The sequence below is a fragment of the Falco punctatus genome, assembly GCF_963210335.1.
Source record: "Falco punctatus genome assembly, chromosome: 13".
NCBI lineage: Eukaryota > Metazoa > Chordata > Aves > Falconiformes > Falconidae > Falco > Falco punctatus.
In genome coordinates this window covers 22,161,503-22,188,029 of record NC_137593.1, presented here as the reverse complement: position 1 = coordinate 22,188,029, position 26,527 = coordinate 22,161,503, and the positions used below count along the sequence as shown (strand labels likewise).

Genomic DNA, 26,527 nt, shown 5'->3' with positions numbered 1-26,527 from the left:
CTATTTGGCTAATATTTAAGCTAGCCTGGGTAGCCCCATATGTTACTGCAGCCGCAGCAATAATGACAGAGCAGCTGTGCTCTTTGCCTAGAAGTTAATTCATTAAGTTCCAACAGGACAATATGTGGAACAGGGTGCTACTCTGTATGACTGCAGAGTCCAAGGTCCTTCAGAGGTTTCTGAAGCCCATGCAGTCAGTGTAGAGCTTTGGGATGTTAAGTCTGTGCAACAAGAGTTTAGTGGGGAAGATATTATTTAAGCTTTAAATATCAATGTTAAACACCTGGTGGCAGTGGAAGCATGAACCACTTTTTTTCTTACCCTGTGAATTTACTTGCATTCTATAGTGGGGCTAAACAAAACAATAACAACAACAACAAAAAGTTAAATCCTTAGAGAAATGCTACTCTCTAGAGCTCTGCTCCTTTGTTCTCTGACCCCACCCACCGTACATTCAAATCTGCTTCAATATACCCTCCGTAGGGTGTTCTGCTTTCTAGCAGATGCTCCAAATCATACTTATTTTTAGACACTGCCTGCAGAACACACTGAGTTCTTCTCTAAATAAACAGTTGCAAACTCAAGACAAAAAAAAATAAAGAAGGGGGGCATTCAGGCTGATGTGTGTTGTATATTACTCATGGCTCTGTGTCTACAGAGAACATTTCCCAAGGAGGAAGGAGGTTTTTTGGTGTCTTTTTGAATCAAGCAAACAAAGGATTTCCACTTCGTGATCACCAGACATTCTTTTGTGAAATAAACAGGAATGGATAAAGATCCTACATTCCTTTAAGTATACAGAATAAAAACCGCTGTGAGATTTTAAAGGTTTATAAATGAAAAAGCTTTTGAAAATCATCATCAAGGAGCCAAAAAGTCTAGCTTCCCCTTTGAATATCACTCTCAGCCTGAACTAGACACACTTTTTCGTTCCACTTTCTCACATCTACCTAACTACACTTGCCAGCATGTTTTGCCAAATTAGAAAAACTGCTGCAGAAACCATCTGCTTGACATTGCTTACATATAATAAAGTATCGCTCAATACAATGTATTGGAAATGTTTGGAGATCTTTACATGGGAACCAAAAGCAGCAGTGCTGACTCGGACAGATCTCCCGCTGATGTCAGTGGGAATTGTACCTGAATGAGTACTGCTGGCTCTGATACAAAGCTTGCTACATGGTGATTGCCGCTGACTGACGTGAGAACATATGGTCATAGTTTAGTTCCAACTGTAATGGAGATGAGAAGGAAGTTTTATAGCATTCCTGGCTTGCTGCTCTTTTATAACTATCAGAAACACTCACATGACTCGTACATAGCTGCTTCTGTTAACAGTTTTTCCCAGCTTCAAGTGAACACTAAGAAACTCACAAAGTTAGATCCTACCTCAACAGGAAGAGTTTGAGTCTATCTGTTGAGATACAAACCTGAACACCAGAAAGCCTACATGTGAAGTCTAAACCGAGACTTCACAGTTTTTCTACAGATTATATTACATTACCTCTGGATGAGAACGCAGTCATTTCAACACATTTCCCTTGGCCCAATATGGAGCAGAAACAAAGTCTTCACAGCACTGACTTTGCCAGCCTAGTAGAAGGGATACATGTGACAGCTGCTATACCAAAGGACAACAGCTTCTCAGATTTGACCCCAAATTTACATGTTGTGAAACAAGAGCTTTAGTAAATCTAAAAGCTGAGACTGTCAATGAGGTTATAGCATGTGCAAATTGTGATCACGACAACAGCACCTCTAGGTGGGTAAATCAAGACCCTTCCCTCACAAGAGGTGCAGAAGGATGAAGAATGGAAATCCTGAGAAAGTAATGAAGGGACACCATGATATATCCACAAGTCTTAACCACAGTTCTAATAGAAGGGATTCTGCATTTTTGGTACCTCCTTGGAAGGGGTCATATTAGAGATCCAAATCCCCAAAAAAGTAGGCGAAATACTTTCTACTGCAACCCACTAATTAGCATGCACCCATCACAAAGGTCGCAATTTGGTGGCAGCTCCCAGGAATGTGCCCTGTTCTTTTAAATATTACGGTTAAGACTCGTGTTTTGCTTTGAAAAGTTTCTATTAGCCTTAGTTTACCAGCCGTACGAAAACTTCCAGATCATGTCTAGAAAAGCTATACTCCTTTTGCTCAGGCGCAGGGATACAAAAGCTGAAAATAATCACAACTATTGTCTATTTCTTCGTGTGATGAAAGCCAGAAGTGGCTGGAAATTAAAAATAAAGGTGCAAGTGAGATCTTACTGCAAATCTTGTAGTACAACTTTGTAGTAAGCTATCACCCCCTCTGTTAGACACGTCTGAGCGTAGACTTCTGGGCAGGTATCTTGCTGCATTTAGGTTTCCAGAACAGAGAGACTGAGAAGTTTCAACTGCATTGGTTGAAGAATGATAGCAACTTAATGTTTGACCTCCGTTTTGGGCAAAAGCCAATGCACTGCCACCTTTTAATTAGTGCTCAATTCACTCCTAAAGCAGACAGTAAACAGTGTTTGCATTCCAGGAGAGCCAGCCTTGAGCATCCATGTCAAGAATGTACCACCCAGGCTGGAGTTCCACAACAGAGAGGAGACTCTTCTTGATACATTCGGTGAAAAGGTACACTGTCTACATGCTTAGCCTCAATGCTTAACTCATTTTTACCAGCAATACAGATGGGCACTGTGGTTTCCCTATAAGCCCTCCTGGAAAAGAATCTATTCACAAAGGGATGGGTAGTAGGAACGCTGAAGTATGGCTAATATTCTCCATGGTACACCCTCCTTACAAAAATTCTGTGGACCAAGAAACTTTGACCCCCAAAGGAGGGCCCTAATCTCACATGAAGGGGTGTATCTACCATCCACAGCATCACAGCATGCAATTAGGGAAAAGTAAAAGAACAAATCTGTTACTCCTGTAAAATTAGCACTCCTGGAAGGCAGCAAAGTGTTAGGAAAAAACCTGTTTGAAAGTTAAAATAAGGACGTTTGTTTTAGACAAATCATCACTGAAGGGGCACCCACTGAAATTCCAATCCAACTGTAAAATAATTAGGTTAATTAATGTACAAAGGCACCATTAATTTGCCTCGTGTTATCAGTTCCCACTTCAGTGTCCCACTAAAAAGCTGTCAGCCTGTGTCAAGTGAAACACCAGAGAAGACAACACTTAAACAGTTGTGTCACTGCAGTTATTGAAAGGAACATGAAATCTAGTTACACACAGCAAACCTAATTTTAGGAAATGCTTACCTACAACGGACTTCAGTGGTGGAAAAATAAGGTCTACCAGGATTACTATGCCATTCCTGAACAGCTGCTTACCTTGCTTAGGAAAGATCACTTGACTTAGCTATATTTTCCTTTTGAGTGTGTTACCTTTGTATCTCCTTCTTCCTACATACCTATAGAGACAAAAGGTTTAATATTAAACAAGTGGGAAAAGTAAGAAATATATATATCACAGCTGTAATTTCTTCCCCTTTGCAAGACTGAAGTAACGAATACAGTTAATGAAATGAAAGCAAGCCCAAAAGTAAGTTGATGCTGAAGCAAGCATCAACTTCGATAGTCAAGTTCAGAGAAACAAATACTTAACTGTTGACATCCCTGTGTTACCTTGCTCTTGTTTCCAGTCTTGCTGTGGTGTTGTACCTTGTTTATCTCATGTTTCTCTTTCCCAATTGAAACTGTAATTCTGTTCCTTGGGGTGACAGAGAAGGGCAACCATCTGCCGTTCAGTGGTTGTGCCTGTATCATCAGTGCACAGCAGTCAAACTTCAGCCTACCTCAAAAGCACGGAGCCTTAAAGTGCAACTTTGCAAAAAACTGAGGTTTTGTTTAGAGGAATCTAGCCACAATTGTGTTAAAAGCAAGAGTACAGCTATATTCTGAGTGAGTGGGACAAAGCAGGAACAAAACACATTGCCCGCAGTGTTGCTCACACGTGAACCCAAAGCAGCAATTTGAAAGAAGTGCTGAACACAAGCATTTGCAAAGCTGCAGGAGGAACTGAACTTCAACTCTGTATGCATTGCTATGTTATTTAACACTTCATCAAAGGAGACAAGGGTTTTGTTTTGGACAGTAGACTTTATTAGAAATTTTCTCCTCATTCATCAGTAAATTCACATTAAAATATGCTGAAGGCAGCTCCGTCTAAATATTTGACATCCTGCCATAACAACAACTTCCAGTTTAAAAACTAGATAACTGATCAGGCAGATAACTTGAAACATGTAAGAAATGCAAATAGAAAGCAGCATCTTAAAAAATGGGATGAGCCTGAAAAATTAATACATTTCAGGTGGAGTTGGGGAAAAAAACCAAAATCAGTCACCCCAAGATGGGAAACAGTTAAATGAGAACTCCACAGACTCTAAACAGTTAAATAAACATTATAACCACACATACATTAAAAAGAGAACCAAGTACTTAGAGTTCATACCACATAAAAATTATAAATTTGTTCAAATAAAAAAAGTGACAAGCTTTCTAAAATACAAATATCCTAAATTCTTGGGATAGTGAACACTTTGTTACAAACTGCAGAACTTTGGAGGGACTAGATTTGGTCTTGCAAACAATGAACTGCATCTTACTGTTACCACATCCAAAACCTGATCTTTCTGACACATATACCAGTTTTTTTCCTCTTGTATTTTCAAATCACATATTCTTCTTCTAGACAATACTCTGCTTTTTTAAATGTTAGAACTTTTAGATATTATAGGCCTGATTATGTTGAGTGCTGAACACTTAAAGCTCTCAACAACTCTGCATACCAAGGCAAGGTTTAAATATTTTTTCAAAAGTTACTGTCAAGATTTTTCTTTTGCTAATTTATTTTTATCTATTGGGGTGAGGTGTAGCAGAGAGAAAGAAAAAGGAAAAAAAAAAATCACATTACTGAAGAATTCTCTGTCCTGTATGACAGTGGATCTTGCAGGTCAGATTTTCTATTGGCATTGACCAGAGGCAACAAAGATAAACCAATATGAGAGATGAGAATAATGGCCTTCAGGACTGTAAACACAACAGGCAACAGATAATACACAAATCTCGATCAAATCAATGTTTTCACATTCTTTAGTAGTCCCCCACAGTGATCTGCTTTCACTGGTTCAGAAAAAATATATATTAAAAATTAAATAACACTTAAGTGTCCATCACGAAGATTTATATTTTGCTGTAAACAATTTTCTGCCATTTGCATTGATGTAGTCCAAAGTGAGGCCAGAGGGTTCTAGATGTCTTATTGGTACTGTAAATAATTTTTCAGAGACAGAGGCAAAGGTAGAATTTCTATATCATGCAGGCGGTCTCTGCCAAGAGCAAAACGAATTGATCTTCGGCACAAGTCCATTAAAGGCAGGGGTTCCGCTGAAAAAAATAAAAGAAAGAAAACAGAGTTAATTTTTCTGCTTCTCCATTTACAAGCAATGTTTTATTTATTAATGTAGACTCTGTTTTGTATTAAACAGTCATAAAGACAGTAACGGTATTGTGAAAAACCTGACAACCATGAGGCAATTAAGGGAATCAATACGAGCAAAGACAGAATTCTATGCATTTCACCCATAGTAAGTGACTGTAAAGTTTCGGACTGAACTTCCTTATCTGTAAGGCTTAAAATAATAATCCAGATGCACTCTTCAGGCTTACCAAATCGCAGCATAAGAAGTTAGAAATCTGGAAATCCAATAACGAGAAAAAGAGCCCCTACTTTGTTTCTAACACAGCATTTGTCATGTGTTAATGTGAACCACACTGGCAACTTCTCTTTACTTACCAGTTCCTTCTGCATCTTCGGAACTGGAAATGGTACTTAAAGGGTAACCAAACCACTCAGCAAACACTGCTTTTCCTGCAACACCCTCTTAGCCTTTCTTTCTAGGAAGTTCATCGGAAGCAAAAAAAAGATAAACAAAAACACCCTCAGAAATCTAGAAGAAAATTAACCTCTTCCTCCATGAATAAATTAAGGGAGGAGGATTTAGCTGACTAGAAGGCAGGGAGGGTGTTCTCATATATACACAAACACCCCCAAAATAGGCAAAAAACATCTGTAGATGCTCTCAGTTTAACAGAAGTGCATTAACCATCTGTGATAAATGCCTGGCTGATAACACTTAAGACTGGAGGCCCAAACACAGTGGTCTGTAGCATCTCAAACCGTCTCACCCCTATATCCCGCCCTGGCCTGCGGAGCTCACACAATTGCAGGAACCATCATTGAATTTGCATCTAGCAGTAGTATGAAGGACCTCTGTGGCTGCAGAGCCGGTTACAGCTATCTGCAAGAACAACTTTAACCAGATGGATTTGGTTGCACATGTTGGTTTAAAAGGGTAGGTGCTTAAAAGACTACAGGAAACACTTCCTCTTTACATGATAAAACAGTAGTAGCCTTTAAAACCTTACTAGGACTTTAAAGTGGAGAAGGGAAAAAAAAAAATCATGTGCCTATATTATATTAATAACCTTTTATAAACTTGCCAGATCACTTACAAATGCTCAACACTGCACAGCACTCAGTGTTTTTATCTAGAGCTCTTTCACAAGCCACAAGTAGATTTCCAAAAACTATGTTAACCTAAACAATCGTTTAGCTGAAACTATTTCAACTTGAAAAAAATCATTACAAAGCACAAAATATCCAATTTAAATTGGCTTTATATGCTAGAACTGTCCGCTCTGGTGACACACCACTGACTTAATGGATTTTCCATCATTTATCCCAGCATCACAATTGATCCGTATAGTCCACAGTTCACTACGGTGTTTCCCAAAAGTGTCTAGCAGAAAAGCTTAGAGAGCATTCTGTTGTACGCTAAAAGACTAGAAAGCTTATTTTACTTTACAACCACTTCAGTGACTCAGATATGGAGTCTACTTCTCTGTAAAAATCCACTTAATCTGTAATACTGTCTATTAAAAGATTAAATAAAAAGTGACCTTACATTCCAGTAATAAAGTAACATTTTCTATACATTGGTGATCTTAAGTTTTTATTTTCACATACCAGAATTATGACCGTTAAGTCTTAAGGGATGGAGCTGTAAAATTTATCAACCAGGATTAATAAATTGGAGCAAAAATAGCTCATGAGTTCCAGGACACAGAATACACCACATCTTACAAGTCTTACACCATAAACAACGATTTTCTGAATATCTTCCCAAAATCTCCGAGGTCCCACTAAGGAGATGTAAAATAAAGACTAAGAGTGTTTAAAGCCATTAACTGACCATGTGGTCCTTTTTTTTTTTTTTTTTTTTATTCCCCTAGACAAAGGAGTATGTAAAATGTAGCCATCTGTACAGCCAGGCACAGAGTTAATCCTAAACGTCAAAATACAATTTAAGAAAACATTAAAATATTTTTCAAGTTGAAATTCTAAATAATGTCTCCTGTCTCACTTCTTCAGGGAATTTTCAAATGCTAAAGAAAATGCCCCCAAGTGTTTGCAACAGCTGCTAAATTACACGTACTGAATGTGGTTTTCCAACTTGAAAATTTAACTAAACTCTTTTCCCTTTTTCTATCCAACTGCAGTTCAGATCTACAACAAATTTAGAACAGGCTTGTCCTACAATACTAAATAAAAGTCATATTTTCTGGGCTTCTGGCTTCAAGAACTTGAGGAAAAGTTGTAATAACAGCAGTTTAAGTAAAAACATTTTTTGCAGCTGTGAATAGTCCTAAATGATCAAAAAATAAATTCAGAAAAAGAAATAATCTTATTTTTCAGATTAGTTTATGGGATAAATGTAAAACTTTAAAATTGAAGACCAGCAATATTCAGGCAGCCTAACTCAACAGAAGCATTATTCAACATTTGGTATATACCTTAAGGCGAGCACTCTCCCATCCATCACATTGCACATTTTTAATAAGTATTTTACAAAGGAGGATCATTCGGAAAAAAGTTTAGAAGCACAAGTTAGGTTCTGAAAACCGGACAAGTTCCAGCGGGAGGCACTGGGATTAATAAGGGGGAGACAAAGTACAAAGATGATGCAGACCTTCGGTGCTGTGCTCTATGGCAGCCCGGAGTGCTCCTCAACTCTGCCATCTGGGGTCACCCCCCGAGCACCCTGCCCTGAAGCTAAGACAGGCTCAACTGTGCTCCGATCTCCAGGCCCTGGGCTAGGTGGGTACCATTCTGTGCCCCAGCAGGTCCCCTGCCTTGGGAACCGGCAGGGCAAAGGCGTGCCGGAGTGCCATGGCCTGCAATCTAGACATAAGCAAGTGGGAATTTCAGAGATGCTTTAACATTCATCAGGTGCTAGTATCTGGCGCGCAGCCTGGCTGCCATATCTGGCACTCATGCTGCGTGCCAGGCCCTGCTGTGCCCCCACCGCTGCTCCGATGATTCTCCAGTTGCATTTCCCGCACTGGAGCTCAGAGAGAGGGAACTGGGATGCTGTTGGCACAGCACAGCATGCTGGTGAGGAAATGGACTGCTGCAAAGAGGTTTGCTCATCATCTGTTGTAACGGCTGAATCGTTGTCTTTCACACACAATGGAATGAAACTGGAGCGTTCAAGCCTCCCAGAACATGAACTACTCATTTTGCTGAAGTTCTGCGACTTCTAATAACGTTCTTGCCATTAGAAAAAGGAGGAATGAATTGATCAATTGGAATGCAAAATACACATGCAAATACCAAAAGGGCTGCAGTTTTTCAGAAATAAAAATACCACAAGTAGCTCAGCCCTTTCGGAAAGGAAACGTTCAACCATCCCAAGTATATATTGCTGTGCACCCCACCTAAGACACACACGTAGACTTGATGTATCCAAAACACTCAACAGCACACTCAAACGTTCCAAACAGCATTGTCAAACTGCTATTTTAATTTGAGAGCATACAAATGCTGAGAATAGTCTAATAATGCAAGAGATAGGCAGATGAATATTCTGAAGACACACAGTTAGCTGTAAGTTTGGCTACTGAAAAGGTCTTTCTTTCACATTAAATATTTACCTTTGAAAAACTTTAAAATTCAGGGTTATTAACTGATTGTCAGAACATCTCACTCATTAGTATACCTAATATGCATTTTAAGTGTTGCATTTTTAGAATAAAACACAACGGAATGAAACTGGAGCATTGAAGCCTCCCAGAACATGAACTACCCATTTTGCTGAAGTCCTGCGTCTTCCAATAACGTTCTTGCCATTAAAAAAAAGGAGGAATGAATTGCTGAGTTGGAATGCAAAATTGTAAAGAAAACATGATTCACAAGAATGACTCTTTATATTAAATTTCCAACCAGGCTAAGAAATTCAAAGTGAGCCACTCCGGGGCAAGGCAGCAAGCTTCGCAGCGGGAACCCAGCGCCTCCTCCCAGGCTCCAGCAGAACTCGTATCATGGGTTTACTGTAGATGGGCCAGTTCTTATCAAGTTGCAAGGTAAGTGGAGCTCCTATATTGAAAATGCAACACTACTAAGTATTTTCATTTTCCATTCCTGATTTTACACCCCCACCCCCCAAGCACACACCCTGTTTCCTGCGTGTAAATTTGCATACACGGCCTAATATGCTTTTTCTACTGCTGTCTCTAAGTTAGCGCCTTCCAGAATGCAATCACAGTACTGTATTTGCTTGTTTTTCACCTTCAAAATATCCACAGAGAGAAAAGCACAACTACAGCTTGGTGGGTAAGAGATGAACTGAGCCTCGGGCCATCTCCTGCCACCTTCCTGAATGTACCTTAAGGAACAGTCTGCTCATTTAAAGTTTACTATGAAACCTCTTGACCCAAAATTAGCTCCTCACAACTGTCACATTACTGAAAACTATTTTTCAAGAGGAAAAAAAAAAAAGTGAGAAAATAGTACTGTTTAGTTTATGTGGCAACGTTTAATCCCTGTATCTCCCAGTTTTTTACCAGCAGTTTACAAGCAGGCCCATTTAAAAAACCCAGCTAAGCAGCAGACCTTTGCTTCTGTTCCTCAGCAGTATCCGCAGCAGGCCCACCGCAGGTCCCCGAGTGGGGTACGCTGTCACAAACCTTCCGTTTTCCCTACGCAATGGTTACACACACACCGACACCTGCACCCCTGGGAGCTGGGGCAAGGCACAACAGCTGCTCACCTTATGTAGAGCTGCATTTCACCAAGCGGTGTAAAAAATAGCTGCAATAGTTATTTAATGTAATAGCAAAGAGCTTAAAAATAGCTTACATAGCTATTCAGTAAATTAATTTAAAATAGCTATTTAGTAGCCACTTAGCTATTGATAACACAGAATAGCCGTGTTTATGTATCTGGATTTATTTGTTCTAATGTTATCACTGAAAGTTTAAGGACAAAGGCAAAGAAATGTTTGTAACTAGAAATAACTATGTGCTCATGAGCATTTCCGCAATAAATATGCATCTGCAATAGCAATTTGCACATCATTACCAGCTGAAAAGTTCATTTAATTTTGGCGACCTGTAGTTATTTAACAATCCGACACTCCAACAAGACTGCCTCATCTTTGTAAACAGGCTTTTATAGTTGAGATACTAAAGTCATTTAGGATCCAATAACACTAAATGTTATTAACTGTGATGTTACATAAGGCTCATACCAAAGAGCAGCTTTCAGCACACAACAGTTGTTTGCCAAATGACAATATCAATTTTTAAAAGAAATTTTTAAAGCTTTAACAGCACATAATGTTCATGGCCTTCACTAGCCTATGATGAGCACATTTTTATCTCATTTGATAAAACCAGAGCTGTCTGAGGAAAAAAAAAAACCAACAAAAAAACCCCAAAACCAAACAAACCACAATCAAAGCAAAATTAAAGCTGATTGAAAAACAAAGGGAGTTTTTGTGAGAATCCCTGTAACCAAAAATTTCTGTTAGTTATTTTATAGGTCTACCTAAGATACCAAATTATCTTATCTTTTGATGTTTTTGGCATTAAACTTATTAAAAAGCAATTCTATTCAGCGATTCACGTTGCTGATCCCAACTGCCGTCAGGCAGGGTGGGAGCAGGGAAGAGGGAGGACACAGTGGTATGAGACAGAAATGGAATCACACATCATTACAGAAGTGGATGCCATCTCCCCAGCCCCAGCTCTGCTGTGCTAGCAGTGCCATGCGGGAAGAGCCAGCTCATTTACAAGGCAGCACAACCTTTCTTGCCCCAGAATGCTCATCACCTGGCAGAGGAGCGAGGTAATGCAGCACCGCCTCAAGAACGGGGAAAAAAGTAACCTCTTGCAAGAGCAATACATGCCTGGTGCACTGACAGTGGTCTTGGAAACGAGGAAAATGAACAATGCATTTGTTTGTATCCTAACTGGGCATAAGGTTTCCTATACAAGTTACCAGGCTGTCGGTACACGCACACTAGGCTATTGCCTGGCTTCCCGTTCTGCCCTCTCCTCTTTCCCACCAGCATCACTCCGGTTCCTGCCCTGCGCTTCTTTTGATCTCGGCAAAATCCGAGATTCAACAGTCATCAGCATCTTTAGAGGGATGGCGTTTCCATAAGAGTAACCCTCTGTCACAGAAAGGGGATCCAACACAGACCCGAGGTGACCCTCAGACTGTCCCTGTTCTGGTGGGCCTCCCATGAAGCAGGTGGGAAGGGCAAGCTTCCCCCATGGCTCGTGACCGCTCTGCTACCCCACACCTACCCCTTCCAATGGACAATCCTCTGTCCCCTGTCATGCTGCTTGAGGTCCCGCTGTACTCCAGACTGCGGCACATTTGGGTTTTAATCCTTTTTCTTGAATTTTCCCCCTTCCTCCAGGTATTAAAACACCTGCTAAGGAGTAATGTGGCCTAAGTGTTTCCATTAGGATGATTTAGGGTATACAGAAATTTGTAACTGCCATTTAATTATCACATAGAATAAACATACAAATACACATAAGCCAGGAGTTTTCCTTCCAACCTTTCTGCCAAGCCTTAATGATTGTTCTAATTTTATGCATTGCAGGCCAAATTCTTTCCCCCACATAATACGATACATAAATACACACCCTGTGACTTATTTATGGCTTCCCTGATGCAACTGATGGAAAATTTGAGTTGTGTTCCTTAACTGGCACAATCTAGAGAAAGGAAATTGCAAATAATATATTAAAGAACATAGGCTTTGACCAATCATAAAAAACGCTAATAAATCTCCTAACAGCAATGAAAATTCAGTCAAAGGATAACAGGATAAAAGAAATCACTTATCTATTTTTCCCACAGATGTCTTCCAGCTCTGCAGCCTACCCCAGCAAGCCATACACATGAAGCACCTCAGAACAGCCCATTTTAATTACAGCTTAGGCCATCCAAAGGAATCACCATTCTCAAGAAATCTGCAATTAAACAGGAACACCCTGGCTTTTCGAGCAAGGATTACTATTTCTCTGTAACTCCCATGTTTATCTCTCTATATCATGTTTATACCATGTAGGCTCTGGCAGCAGGCTACCAAACTTAACGCTGCCTTTGCAGAAGTTGCGTGTACAAAGCTCTGATGTCCCCCGCTGCAGCTGATGCTGTTACGGGAGGCAGAGTGCACACACACCCCTCCATCACCCCCTCCCACCCATGCAGCTTGTTCACATCCAGCTGGAAGCTATCGCACTCGCTTCTTCAAAAGCATAATGGGTGGCAGATGGTGAGATTTTTTCCAATCAGTCAAGGCTGATAAACAGCCACTGTGCCTGTATCAGTCAAGGCTGATAAACAGCCGCTGTCTCCAGCAGTTGCCTACTAGGACAAATAAAGCTTTATGTTGTACCACATCAGCACCTTGCCTTTAGCAGACAGGGTGGGGATGTAAAAATACAAAAATAACACAAACATCCCCCTATGTCTGAGCTAAGCCATATCCCACAAAGATTTGGTACTTGAAATTAAATATGCTGAAGGGAGAAAGGAAGGCCAGAAAGCTTGAACAGAGCGAAGGACTCGGGTAAAACTTGTCCCCTCCTCCTCTTCATGTCTTGTGCTGGGCTGGGGGGATTGGTTTAGATACCTTTGGCTTTGAAGTGTTAATGCATTTAAGTACAGTTTAAAACTTCAAATCGAGCACCATTTAGCAGAATTAAGCTGAAAACCAGCAATCGGATATTCTGCAGCATTATTTGTTTTCAGTTAATGCTCTCCAGCTGTGCTTGCTTGAGAGAAGAGTTGAAAAGCAGAACAGAATGAAAACAAACCAAAATCAAACCCAAAAGCCAGTGGCCTCTTGATAGGGGTTTGATAAAGAATCTGTCATTTGAGCATGAGTACGTGTCTCCTTGGATTTCTCTTTTGTGTTTCAGTGTTTGCAATCTCCTACAAAGAAGACACAAGGCCTGGACAATTGGTCCCAACTCATAAGCACCAGAGCACATGCCTAAATCCAACAAATTCAACACAGGCTTCAAATTTATTCCTAAAGATTTCAATTGATTAGACATAAGCATATGCCTAAACATGTTTTTTGAATCGTATTGTTTATAGGAGTGTTCTTCCTAGGGAAGCGATTTGTCTGTGTACATTTGTAGGGAGACTATATATATAGTGTCATACACATACGTATCTGTAGAAACCCTCTTCTGAGGCGCAATGTGCTCTACATTTCTTACCCTTTAGGTGTGTTTATGATCCACCTATAACAGGCCCTAGATCAAGCACATTTAATATGTAGAACAGGAGCAATACAAAGTCTGGCCCAAGCTGAATATACAAGCAAACTTCACTGTGGAAACTTTCCTGAAAAACTTCATTTTCTGTATTACAACAGCTAATTTAAATGAACACATGCATTATAATAATTCAACTTCCAATAACAAAACACATAAAAAAATCACAGGTATGACATATTTGAAAGCATTTTAACACACTGTTTCTCCAACCTACAGATTACTAAACCATACTGCTTACATAATTCAGAAGCTGTGAAGGCAGATTAATAGTTTTATCAGTGAACTAATAAGTTTTTGTAAAAAGGAGCAAAGCCCTATCATAACCTGGTTTTGTTAGAGCTCGATGGATTTGCATGCTGCCAGAGAGCCAGTGAGAATGGTGGCCACTGCCCTGCGGAAAGAGGAAGCGCATGTACAATTTCATTCCCCGTGTGCATCGGGAAAATGCAAATAGGATGAGCTAGAAAGATTCACTTTCAGGCCTTGATTTGTTTGTTCTTCTCCTCCTCTCAAGCAGTTCCACAAAACAACTCTTTGCTTAATTCTTGAACACAGTACGAAGGTAAATTGAGACAGTGACTTCAGCAATGACCTAGATGTTCTGGAGTAGAAAAGACACTTAAATACACGCTCTTTAAAACCAACCAACAAACAAACAAAGAAGTACTTGACATCAGAGAGGAGCCTAAGCTACAACCTGAGGCTCCTTAGCTCCTCCCAGCTCAAACCTCCCCAAGTTTAACATGGTGCAAATGACGATTTGGCTTAATCTTTAAGATACACTTCATAACTTTTGCTTTTAGAAACACATTTATCACCATTAAATTAAGCTTGTGTGCCAGGCCATAAAGAGGGAAGTTAAAATATATCAAGGTGAGAGAAGATTAAAGCTTGGATGAGAATTTCACTGAGTAGATGCACTGGCGTTCAAAGACGATGTTGTTCAGGAGTTATAGACAGATTTATAGGCAAAGTAGCAACAGAGAAAGTTGAAGGAAAGTTCAGGTGTCAAGGGCGAACCACCACAGACAACTATTGCTACAGGAGTTAACACATTGCAAACAAGATGCAACACGATGACTGCAATACACCAAAACAATTTCTTGTGTTTTATCTGTTCATGAAATGTGCTTCATAAACGGGCATATAAAACACCCATGTGCAGGCACACACCTGTAACAACCCTTATGGCTGTGAACAAGTTTTATTGCTCTGGACAGGGGATCAGAAAAAGATTTTAGGTGAATTTTTTTCCTATCCCTCAATCCATTGGTACATTTCTGCCTTAACAATATTACAACAGATGATATTTCTTGTTGGGAAACCTAATCATACTGAGTAAAATATTCTAAAATTCATAATTGTAAGTTTTTGCAGCTGTTCCTAAGCATATTTTTTATTTTGGGTTAAGCTAATCAGGTACACGCACGAGAATGAGAGAATGAATGAATGAAAGAAAAAAGGAAATGCATGCAAGAAGACAAGATGTTGGAGCTACATGCTGAACCAGGTGGGTACCCGGTTGCCTGACTGCCCCATCTGCCCTTCTCCCACTGGGCTGTTTTATCTACTTGTTGCATTTTGTATGACATAGTAATTGCATGGGATGATGAAGAACATACACCCTGTCATCTTTCCTTGTACTGTGCCCTGCACTCTGGCACCTCACAAGAATTTCTAAATACTACCATACTAAAATAACACATGCTCGTTCAGGATTTCCATTGCTTACAACTCACACATTCTCAGCAGGAATCTATCACGGTAGTTTTCAGTATGGGTGTTTAGTATTACACTAAAGTTATTTAGTTAGCAATTCAATTGATTTAAAGCATCTTCAGCATCACATTGCAGCTTTCTTCAAAGTTTCACCATATTGACAAGGCAACAGAACTGATGACTACTACTTTAATTAATACAAATTGTGCTGAGCTGTTTAAGACAATTATTATTTGACTACATTCCTCATATTATTGTTCTCAATTGCTTTAATTTAAATTACCCGGAGGCTCCAACATACGCATATTTCCTCAAACCAAGTGAAAAAATGGAAGCAGTGTCTCATTTAAATTGTAATGCAACTGTATACAAGCTAATGATCTCTACGGGAGACCCACAAACAGCAGACCTGACTCATCACTTTGCTACTCTAGTTTTGATATTAACAGAATTACATTGGAACAAATCTGGATCAATGGTGTTGCAATTAGGCTCAATATAATGAATTCGATCCCACTAGTTTAGCACCACTTATATTTTCAATTTCGTGAAAGTTATTTTTTTTCTTAAGTACCATAATCTTTATCAGCACAAAATGGGTACTGGAGGCAATGTGAATTATTTTCACACTGAATTTATGATTTGTCATCATTCCTGGTATGCAAACACAGCTGACACCCTCTGAAAACATTTCTAATGCGTTCACTTGAAACACAAATGCGCTCTCATACCCCAGGTAGAGCACACAGGGCTGCCTTTACTCACTATTGCTCAGGTCTTCTCATCACAAGCTCCTGTTACCACCTTTTAACCTTGGCAAAACCCTTGTCTGAAATTTCACACAGCTGTGCCACCGCCTACAGCCGGTACTCCTGCCATGTTGTCTTACAAATGGTCCAGCCATTTTGTGAGAAAGCGTGGAATGATGATTTCCATATTATGCATTCCTACAGCCACCGCACGTGGTGTTATCACACCCCGAACCTCAAGCACCAGCATAAAACCCACTGATGGGAAGGGAGAGGTGAGGGGGTAGGTAGGCTAGGAATGGTTTGCCACTAAAGTGACTTTTCCTGTTCCTGAAGCATGAGGGGATCCAACATGATGACAGAACATTAAGACTCACACACACACACACACACACACACAAAAAAATAAAACCACCAAAAACACACTAAAAACCCCTGGGATTTCACATGGGTTTACTAGAATCCGACAGCTAACTAGAGTTTTGCTCACACTGAATTTCTGCATCTCCAGGGCAGCATTACTGTGCAGAACTTTCCTGTACTGGGTCCTACTGGATACATGGACAGCAGGAGCTGTACTCCTCACAACACTGCTTAAAATATTTGGAGAACTAGGCCTGCAGTGGCATACCATGGCTCCTTCCCCATCCTCCTCCAGCTCACCAGATCCAGCTCACACATTTCCTTTGGACCTCTCAAACTAAACACGATGACTCTTCCCCCAGTGGAACTGGCTTGCTGTTCCAAAGAATTCAGGCACAAAGGGAAGGGCAGCAAGAAGTGAGACTGGGTGAGCTTTCACCCCAGCCCTCTCCTCCTCACACACCTCGCAGCTTCACGCTTGCTCCTTCTGTCCTCGTGCTTTGTGTCACCCACTCCCAGTTTTATGACCACCATCTGCACAGGGCATCACTGGTGCCAAACAAGATGAGCAGAAAGCCAAGTGCAGCTGAACCGCTGAGCAGTGTGGCCGCGCTCTGGAAGGAGCTATAAAACACTGTGAAGGGTCTGGGATTATGGCTTCTTGCTGATTCATTATCAAATACGCTCTGTCCATAAACAGCTTTTTCCAGCTCTCGCCACCCCCAGCTGCCAGCCGGCTAATGCAGTTGCACAGGTGTAAATGAAAGCATCATTTGGCCTGCGGAAAAGCTATTATGAACAAAGATTTATCTAGATTTTCAGATCCTAAAGTCAATCTGTAAGGCTGGCAATTAAAAAATTGCATTTGGGAACAACAAAGCAAAGCTGAGCAATTCACTCACATCTTCAATGTACTTGTACGCCTTATCTCTGTTGGAAAGGGAATCCCATCAACCCACTAATACAGCTGATTTCAAATACAAAACTAGAATGAAAGCAATTGAATAGGTAATACAATGCTTATAACACTTTCTACATGTTTGTCTTTTCAGATTCATGAAGAGATTCATCTTGAGGCACTCAGCTCACTACTATCTGTGTGTGTACATACACGTGTGTATATATATCAAGCACATACATACACACACATGCACAAGAACATGAAAGAGTATGAATACGAGTGAAACATTTGAATGACCCTCTCCTCCTTCCTACACACATGTTTTATTTATTTCAGTGGCAGTATCACACCACAGAGTTTAGTGACACAAAATAGCTATTGCTATTTGATTTTAGATGTCAAAGGCAAACAGACAAATGAGATGAAGCCATGAGCTGGAATTAATACTATGCTACTTACATTAAGATTAACGTTGTGATTAATAGCACAGAAAAAATATTTCTAGAATCCTACAATACAAAGATGTATAACAGTTTTAGTATAAAATATAAACTAATTTCAACACAGTTTTAGCTACAAAAGGATACATTTTCTCATCCTGACATTCAAAGATATGCAGGTTAAGGTTTTCAGAAACAAGTGAGTTTATGCAAACCCATACTTAGATATCAGAATAAATAATTTGATTAATTACAGTGTCAAGCAGGCAGCAGAGCTTAGTGAAGACAATAAAGCCACTTCCAGCCCCAAAAAAGGGGTGGCATTTTTTGTCAGTTTTTCCTTTGGTATTTTATTTACAGTTTGGGATATGGTAATTTAAAAATTACATATTAAGTTCTTCAATGGGAAGAATTATGGGCTTGTTTGGGGGATGTGTGTCTTTGCTTTGGGTGGGTTTTTTATTGTTTTTAATTAGTGGAGTGTCAGTTTGATGCTAAATTTCCATTATGTTTTAATAGATTCTAGATAGACTCCTTTACTAACTATCAAGCCTTATATTTTGAACACTATTTTTTTTCTTAATGTGATTACAAAAAGCAAAAGAAAAAAGTGAGAGACAAATATCAATCCCCTTTTATGCTTTTGTGGCATGTATAAACATATGTATTATTTTTATTTATATACATATCTATAACTCCACTATGACTGTCGTCTTTTCAACCGAATCTTCTGATCTGTTAAATCATTTAAGTATGTCTAATTTTCTCCTCTTACTGGCTGTCTCCTTCCCTTTCTTCTCTGCTCCAAATCTCAAAACAGCCAGTGTCATTCAATGAACTGGGGTTTAAAAGCAAAAAGTCCTTCTAGCTGTGGGTCTGTAAACATCAGGCACAGCATATTTTGCTTTTTTTAATCTAAGAACTAGGTGACATTGGTGCAACAGATGAAATGCTACATTATCAAACCAAAGTCTTTAACTCGGTAATAATCTGAAGTACAAACCCCCAAAATATTAAAAGCACATTCAGAATTACACACAGCACAAAAGAATGCTTCCCACCGAATTCCTTCTGCTCCCTGTCGACTCAGCCTTTTTCACTCCACCAGCATTGTCAGCAAAGCCAAAGGGAATTTTGCCAGGGTAAATACTGCTAAATGGGGTCCCCCATACACAGATATTTCACTTTCCCCAGTTGCCAAGTCATTTCTGATGTCAATCTGCCTGTAAGATGAAGTAGATTATTTTGTTTCCAAGTATTCACAGTTTTGGGATAAACGCTAACCCCTCGGGCATAAGAATATGTCCATGCCATTTTGATGTCTTGGGTATTTCTTAACCAACTAAGTTAATCACATAAACAATGACCGAATAAAAATCTACACACAGCTTTCCAAAATCATCCTTGGTAGGGGTGGGAACAGCCCCCCAGACCAGACTTCATGGGGAGTGTTCCATTTAACCCATCCTCTAAACCCGACGCATTAGTCAGTTGTTTACTTTGGTTATGCTTTTACTCCCCTGTCCAGGAGAAGGATCAAGACCTTGTGCTCATTTTAAATCTCACTCAACCATACACAGAGCCAAAACCACAACTCCGAAGAAGCCTGTAGTCAAGTACTAGAGCAAGAAAACTTAAGGGTTTGGGGTAACTTGACCCACTCATGTAGCCCATTTCCCAAAGTGCTGATACTTGTTGTGCATCTCCTCCTTGTCCTTTCAAAAATCGGAAAAAATTCTTCAAAAAGGAACTCAAAAGTGCAGCTCTTGTGCTCCTCCTGCCAATCCCCCACCTTGGAAGACTGGGAGATCAGGAGCCTAACCAAAACATTACTAACCCACAAAGACAAAAGCTACTCCAGAGCGGTAAGCACTACACCAAGATTAGTGGAAAAACATCGATGAACAAAGAAAAATAAAGGCTTCTTTCCTTTCTGCGTTACCGTTTTATGTATTGTTATCAATACAAACCTTATACTTTACATCACCTCTGCCAGTAATGACATATTTGTATGTTGATATCATGCATTTCGGATTCTGAAAGAAATCTTTTTATAATATATTCTTTAATTTTATTTACTGATGCAAATTCAGAATTCTGGGGTTTTACTGCTTGGGGTCCTGGTACCAACTGAAGCGTGTGTTTCACTGTCTCTAAAGTAACTTTCCAGCTTAGTATAAAGGGCAATATTTACATATTATTTCCTTTATCAATATACCTTCCACAGAGAAAAGCAGAACTACATATTATTCATCACTGCCTTTCCCTTGTTAGGTAACATCAATTAAAACTAGCCTTCCAGGACATTCTTTACTTTAAAACATCAAAGCCAGGTGACGATTGTGCAAAACTTCTGGACTTCTTGCCCATACAGCTTTGAACAAGAACTTCTAAGCTTGAGTAAAAACAATCTTCATAGAGAGCAACTTGGATCATTACTGGAAGCCCTCAGAAGAGTAAAAGTCACCCGCCAGACAACAGCAGACTGCAGCCCGTCTGGTCAGAATTCCAGTATAGACTAGGACACAGCACACTGCAGTTGTAACCTTCCAGCACAGTAAGAAGACATTCCCAATAAACCGTTTGGTCTACTTGTTTCTCAGATGCATCACATTTTTTAGAAGCTAGTTGTGCATAAGACTTCTCATTTCATCAAATTCATGCTTGGAATGATCCATAGGGATTTATCAATTACCACTGACAGAAAAGATCACAAAATTTTGCCTGTTCTAAACCTGTCTGTTCCTCTTCCGTGCTTAGCAGCCACTGCAGGACTGAATCCTTGCTTTCACATATGTAAAGCTCAATTAATTCTATCTGTGTTTTTCCTTACGGGCTTTAGCCAATTTTGATGAAAGATTCATCTTGGTCCCTTCAAACATGGATATCTCACAAAAACTGACTTCCTCTGAGGCTATTTAGAATATCTGAATGAAATCTCTCTTACTTTGGGAAGCACCTTAAGGAGACATCCTGGTTACAGAATTTTGTTAATGGAAAAGCATTTCCAAGGAGTCCTGAAATGAGAAAATGTTCCTAAATAAGAGCACATGGACTAAAAAAAACCCCACAGATCTAGAAACTTCAAAAGGTTGAGTTGATTGTTACTCATTAAATCAGAAACAAAGTTGGTTTCTTATGCAAGTGCCACTCTCTGGCAGTTACCATGTATCTTTTAAAGGCCTGCTCTGAAATTTTGTCTCCACAAAGTCTTTCCTAAAAACCACTCACCTAACTTTTAAATATATTTTTTTTCTTCATTATAGCAAGGTATTTCCAATGGTTCACACCAAGATACTAATCTGCATGGACTTTAGCCTCATGCCAGGTTTTGCCATGCTCTGGGCAGCAGGAACACAGTTCTTCCCTGAACCACTGGGGTAAAACCACGTCCCTTCCCACCAGAATTCAGACCAAGCCCAGGACTTGCGGTTCCTCTTTGGACAAACACACCAGAGGGGGAAGGGAGAGGGACAGCAGGGGATTTATCGGTGGTAACAAAACATTTAGAGAAAGGACTCAGAGCAAGCCTACACGTCTTTCTATCTTCTGTAAGTTCCCAATGCTTAGTGACCCTTACATGCTGATGGCTCTCCACAGACTTCTGTGTTTCAGTGCTGTCCTTCCAAAGAGTACTGCCTGCCTCATTCCTGAAAACCTGTTTCAAAGTTCTGGGTTTTGATGCTTCTTTTCCATTGCCTATCCATGCCAAAGCCGAGCTTCAGAGAAAATGAAGACAAACATCACCACATTGAAAGTTCCTACAGGGCAATTCCAAATTCATTTTTGGTTGAAAGGCAGCCACACTGACACCTGCCATGCTTCAGCTTTCCTATTTTTACAAAACATGCCTCCTGGTCAAGATGGTACACTAGATGCACAATAATTACAACAATGAGGGCTGCAGATACACTGTTACTATACAGTTAAACCCGTTGCCACACTGATGAAACACATCTGTAATAAATCACCAATCCACCACTAAAATTTTAGTATTGAGGTCCAAACTAATTATATATTTGTATGCACAAAGCAATCTAGAGCCCACAAAGCAGGGAAGTTGAAGAAACAACAGAGAAGACAAGAAGTAAGCAAACCAGCAGCTCTCTGAAGCCTCCGACTCCCTCCAGGATCCCTGAAAACTGCCTCTCACCCTGTGCAAGTTGCACTCTGCAGATGCCACACATGATCTTAATCCTGCAGAGCCTCAGTAAAGCTCCACCTACCACAGCATGAAACCAGCTCTTTGGGAACCTCCGCTCAAAGGAAGGTAAAACTAAGAGCTGTTATCAGAAATTCCAGTAGTAGCAATTCCCCCCAAGTGCCATAAACAATTCACGATGCTGGATGTTCAGTATTTTTTGGAAAATGTAACAACTATTATGCCCCTCCCCATCTATCATTTGTGAGAATTTAAAATACCACTTCAAAAAACTGAAGTTCATCTGATAAGGGCAAAACAGCACTGCTGACACAATGCCAGAATACATCTTATGCAAGTCTTCAACCCTGGCTTTCAGAAACAAGAATATATAAGCTTCCCATTGCACCGATCTGACTCCATTCTCTCCAACAGGAAAAAGCTATTTATTACCGCTCAGCTACAAGGTTTCTGCAGCGCAGGGAGCCCCGGCCGGGTAGCGGTGCCAGCCGCCTTTGTCAGACAGCTGTGGCTCCGTTCCCAAAAGCACCAGCCAACCTCACTGGGTTAAGAGCACACGCTACATTTTTCACAGGGCTGTGGCCTGCGATGTAAATGAGGTTGCTCTCTAAGCCTGCCTTCAGAAAGCACTCTCAGGAACCCAGGTCAGCCATTTCCTCCTTGCAATCTCTCATTCCCAGAAGGAAAAAGAAAAAAAAACCCTAAGCTTCTCTAGCAATAAGCATCTGCCAAGAAATTTTAAGAGTTCCCATCCAAACCCTCCTCCCTTTTCTTAAGCTTTCCATTTCTTGCTGTCTTTTAAATCACTCTGGGGAAATAGCATGGACTCTGAATGTTTAAGTTATGTTCTTAAATGGTAAACCATCTAGTTTTACTACTCTTTAAAGTAATAGTGTGGTCTATCTGCAGAAGTGAAGTATATCTTGCTTTTTCTATATTAATTATATGTTACATGGATTAAAAGCCACAGTAACAGGAAGTTAAACTAGCACTTATTATGGAAAAACTCTATATCTGAAAACAGAGCAAATATCACAAGGGTGGAAGAAAGCTTTGGGGAATGCATCAAAATGCTACGCAAAGATTAGTTCCCTTGGCTCCAAAATACCTTGTCAAATAACAGCAAAATACTTTTTAAAAATTCAAATATAAGAGCATCTGACCTGTGGTCAGACAACAGGCAGTACCCTTCAAAATGCTGCAGCTCTGCTACAAGGCAGCAGGTACACTTTGTCCCCAGCAAGAGCTTCTCCTACACATACGTCCTCCAATTTTGGCCTGTGAGTATTCCTTCCTTTAGTAACAACCTCCTAATCACATTCTTTGTTCCAGGAAGGTTAAGAATAATGTACTAGAATGGTTTCCAAGTATTTACAGAAAGATGTTGTAGAAGGTAAGGAATAGCTTAAGTACAACCGAGACTGCATCACTGATGGCGGTTTCTGCAGAAGCTGAGCATTTGGACAGGACACCAGCCTGGGAGTGGAGTTACTAAACCAGCAGAGATGCAAACAGGCAGAAGTACCAGCCATCAGTCAATGCTTTCACCTGACATCAACTGATGGACTAGTTTCCTTTACCACTACAGGACAATTTACATGCCCAAGGGACATTTTTGTTTCCTGTAAGTGGTGACAGAAAGTAGGAAAATAACCTGAAAGGCTTGGGACAAGTGCACCATGTTCGCTCAGGTCCAGCGATCGTTTTATTTGCACTCCAGCAAATTTTCAGATACTAACTTTGGATATTCGATGTCTAATGAGATAGCACTGAGGTTTATTGCACACATCTGTGGGGAGACCAAAATACAGTATCATCAGCTTTAAACTATACACCTAACTAATAAAAACCATCATCTTGCATCATTTTAAAATGGTGTGCATCTGGTATAAATGCAAATGTCTGGGTTGGTTAGCCAGGGCCTACAAAACCCTACAAAAATCATTATTCCAACACTGTAAGAACCACCACAGTGGTTTTTGGGAATCCAGAGGCTTTGTGAATACCAAACCACCACACGTGAAAACACGTCAGTCACAGAACATTTCTAGCTGTGATGCATTTCCTACATGACGCTGGCCAAACCACTTAGGTTACTGTAACAGTCAGCTCTGCTGCACGTACGTATGGAGCGGAGCTGGGTTCCTCATGCACAGCAACATCGAGCCGTTTCTGAAATGACATGTGTGTGCTGCACATTGACCTGACCCATCCCGGGGGGACCTTCTGCTTTGGAATTTAGAGGAGTGCTACCTCGCTTTGCTGTGACTTAAAAGTTTTTTGTAAAAGAACATTTAGATGTAGGCTTCTATGTCTTCTGTTTCAACTGCTGGAGCAGCAAAGATCCAGCTCAAGAGGCTGAGCTAGGTGCAATGTTTGTCTTGCCATGGCTCACGTTTGGAATGTGCTGGACATGAGATGCAGTAAAAGCTGGCACACAACCCTGCCAAACATTGCACGTGCATAACACGGGCCTGAAGAGCTGAGAAATCCCCTTGTGCGAATGAAAGGCCACAAGTACATGTTACCACAATTAATTCAACTGACGTGAAATAGGTCCACGGTCTGGTCCAGAAGCAAACACCCTCACGGAGCCACACAAGGAGCACACGTGCCAGAGAAGCCACTCCAGGCCGAGGGGCAATGGGCACTTCTCTTTGGCGCTGGCAACCCGTGTGGCACAGGCAAGCCAGGAGCCAGGTGCCAGGGAGCCAAGCGGGCTCTGCCTGCCGGGGCTCCGTGCTTCGGCTGATAAATCCTAACAGCAAAGAGATGCTCAGATGGCAACATGAGAGGTGTACTGCTAGTCTTTACACGCCTGATTTTGTTTCTAAACACAGAAAGAAACATTTTAATGAATAAAATCTTGTATTTTCAATTGTAGAAGTTCATGGGTTGTTGGTTTTTTTTGTTTTGTCTGGGGTTTTTTTTGTTGGTTTTGTTTAGATTTTTCCCCCCAGAAAATTCACGCTGTGGTACAGCAATGCAGTGTAACAGATTCTGGCAGGAGACAAGCCCAGCTCGCCACAGACCTCTGTCCTGTTAGCAGCGTTTGACAATGCATCATCATTATCTGCCCTCCTCACTGGGAAAAACACATTTCCTTTCCAAAGCACATACGTTAAAGATCAACATCCAAAGGCTTTTTAGGTTCTCCTATTGCTATTACTGAGGAAGGAAAGTAAAAATTAAGTCATTAAAAGGAGGTGACCTCTCTGCCAGACTGGTTTCCATTCTAGCAGCTTTCACACAGTGAGGAAAATCTCTAAGATATTAGCAGAACGGGCACTTGCAGCGCCTCCTCCATGAAATGGAAGTTTGCTTAGTTAAAAACAATGCCAAGGAAATTTGTTCTGAAAAGAAACCAGCTGTGCCGCTCCACAGAAACCGGGGGGAGGCACTTAATGCATGAAGTGTCTTTCTTTCTACCAATGAGTGATTCAGACCCAATTACTTCTTTCTTTTTCAAGGAAACAGACAAGCTGCTACAATATCTAAGCTGGATAAATGAACTGTAACATCTGATTGCCTCGGGAGGAGCTACAGGGTTTACTATGTTCAATTCCGATAGGCACTAACGTGTTACTGGGACAGAAGTGGCGTGCCCACAGTGAGCAGCACACCACAGAATCACCTTGTTCTGCACAGAGCGAGGGAAAGAGGGCTTCAGGAACATCCCGAGGTGCAAATCCCCCGGGAACACCCAGCTCCCCTCCTCCTCCAGCACCACGGGCACCCTGCCTGCCTATCCTGCTGCACAGCCGTGACAGAAAGCTGGGAACAGCAACTGCAAACCACCACAGCCTGACTCGCTGCAAGCCTCTCTAAGAGCTTCACTCACACTTAATCGCTGCTCATGACAGGTAAAATATGACGATCATATTCAACAAGCCAGTGGCAACCACATTCCAGATCATTTACCAACAGTGCTCCATTGCTCTGTCAGCATTGCTGCCTTTGAAGCACAACCACCAAATCCTAAAAAAAAAATATAAAAATAATTAAAAAAAAAAGACAAAAAAAAAAGACTGTCTTTGGAGCATTCTTCTGAAGCAGACTAAAGGAAAAGGGCTCACCAAAGTGCCAATGGTTCCTGCACATAAGCCCTGAGATGATGTTACTCACTTGCCAGGACCAAGAGCTAGCCTGATACTGCTGTTAACATTTTTAGCGCTAACTTAGTAGCAAAAATGCCTGTCAAATTACTTTTTTATGATGAATACTGTCTTCTTGTTTTGGTTCATGACCAGCTGGAAAGAATCACAGCGGCTGTTCAGGCAGGCAGGAATGACATCGGAATGCTCCGTTTCGGATGTGCCTAGCCTAATTCCATTATTAAACCATTCGGTCTTGAGGAGTGAAGCTGGACATCACTCATTCCACTTAGACTTAAATGCCTGAAAAAAAAATCTCTTCCTTCAGCAGCTTTCAGCATATTTGAATAAAAGTGACTGCAAGATATACTGAGAGCATAACAGATGGCTTGTTCTGAAAACAGGCAGCAACACATGTCAAGGGGATGGACACAGAAAGTGT

General features: G+C 40.6%; 1 protein-coding gene across 2 annotated transcripts in view; it reads right to left on the bottom strand.

The window, feature by feature from the left end:
- Positions 1–26,527, bottom strand: part of SPSB4 (splA/ryanodine receptor domain and SOCS box containing 4) — a 344,833-nt gene that overhangs the window by 250,030 nt on the left and 68,276 nt on the right. For both annotated transcript variants that reach the window (XM_080410339.1, XM_080410338.1), the window contains exon 3: positions 3,335–5,392. In XM_080410339.1, coding sequence (XP_080266465.1) covers positions 5,265–5,392 — 128 coding nt within the window. In that variant the 3' untranslated portion in view covers positions 3,335–5,264. The remainder of the gene's footprint in view (positions 1–3,334; positions 5,393–26,527) is intronic.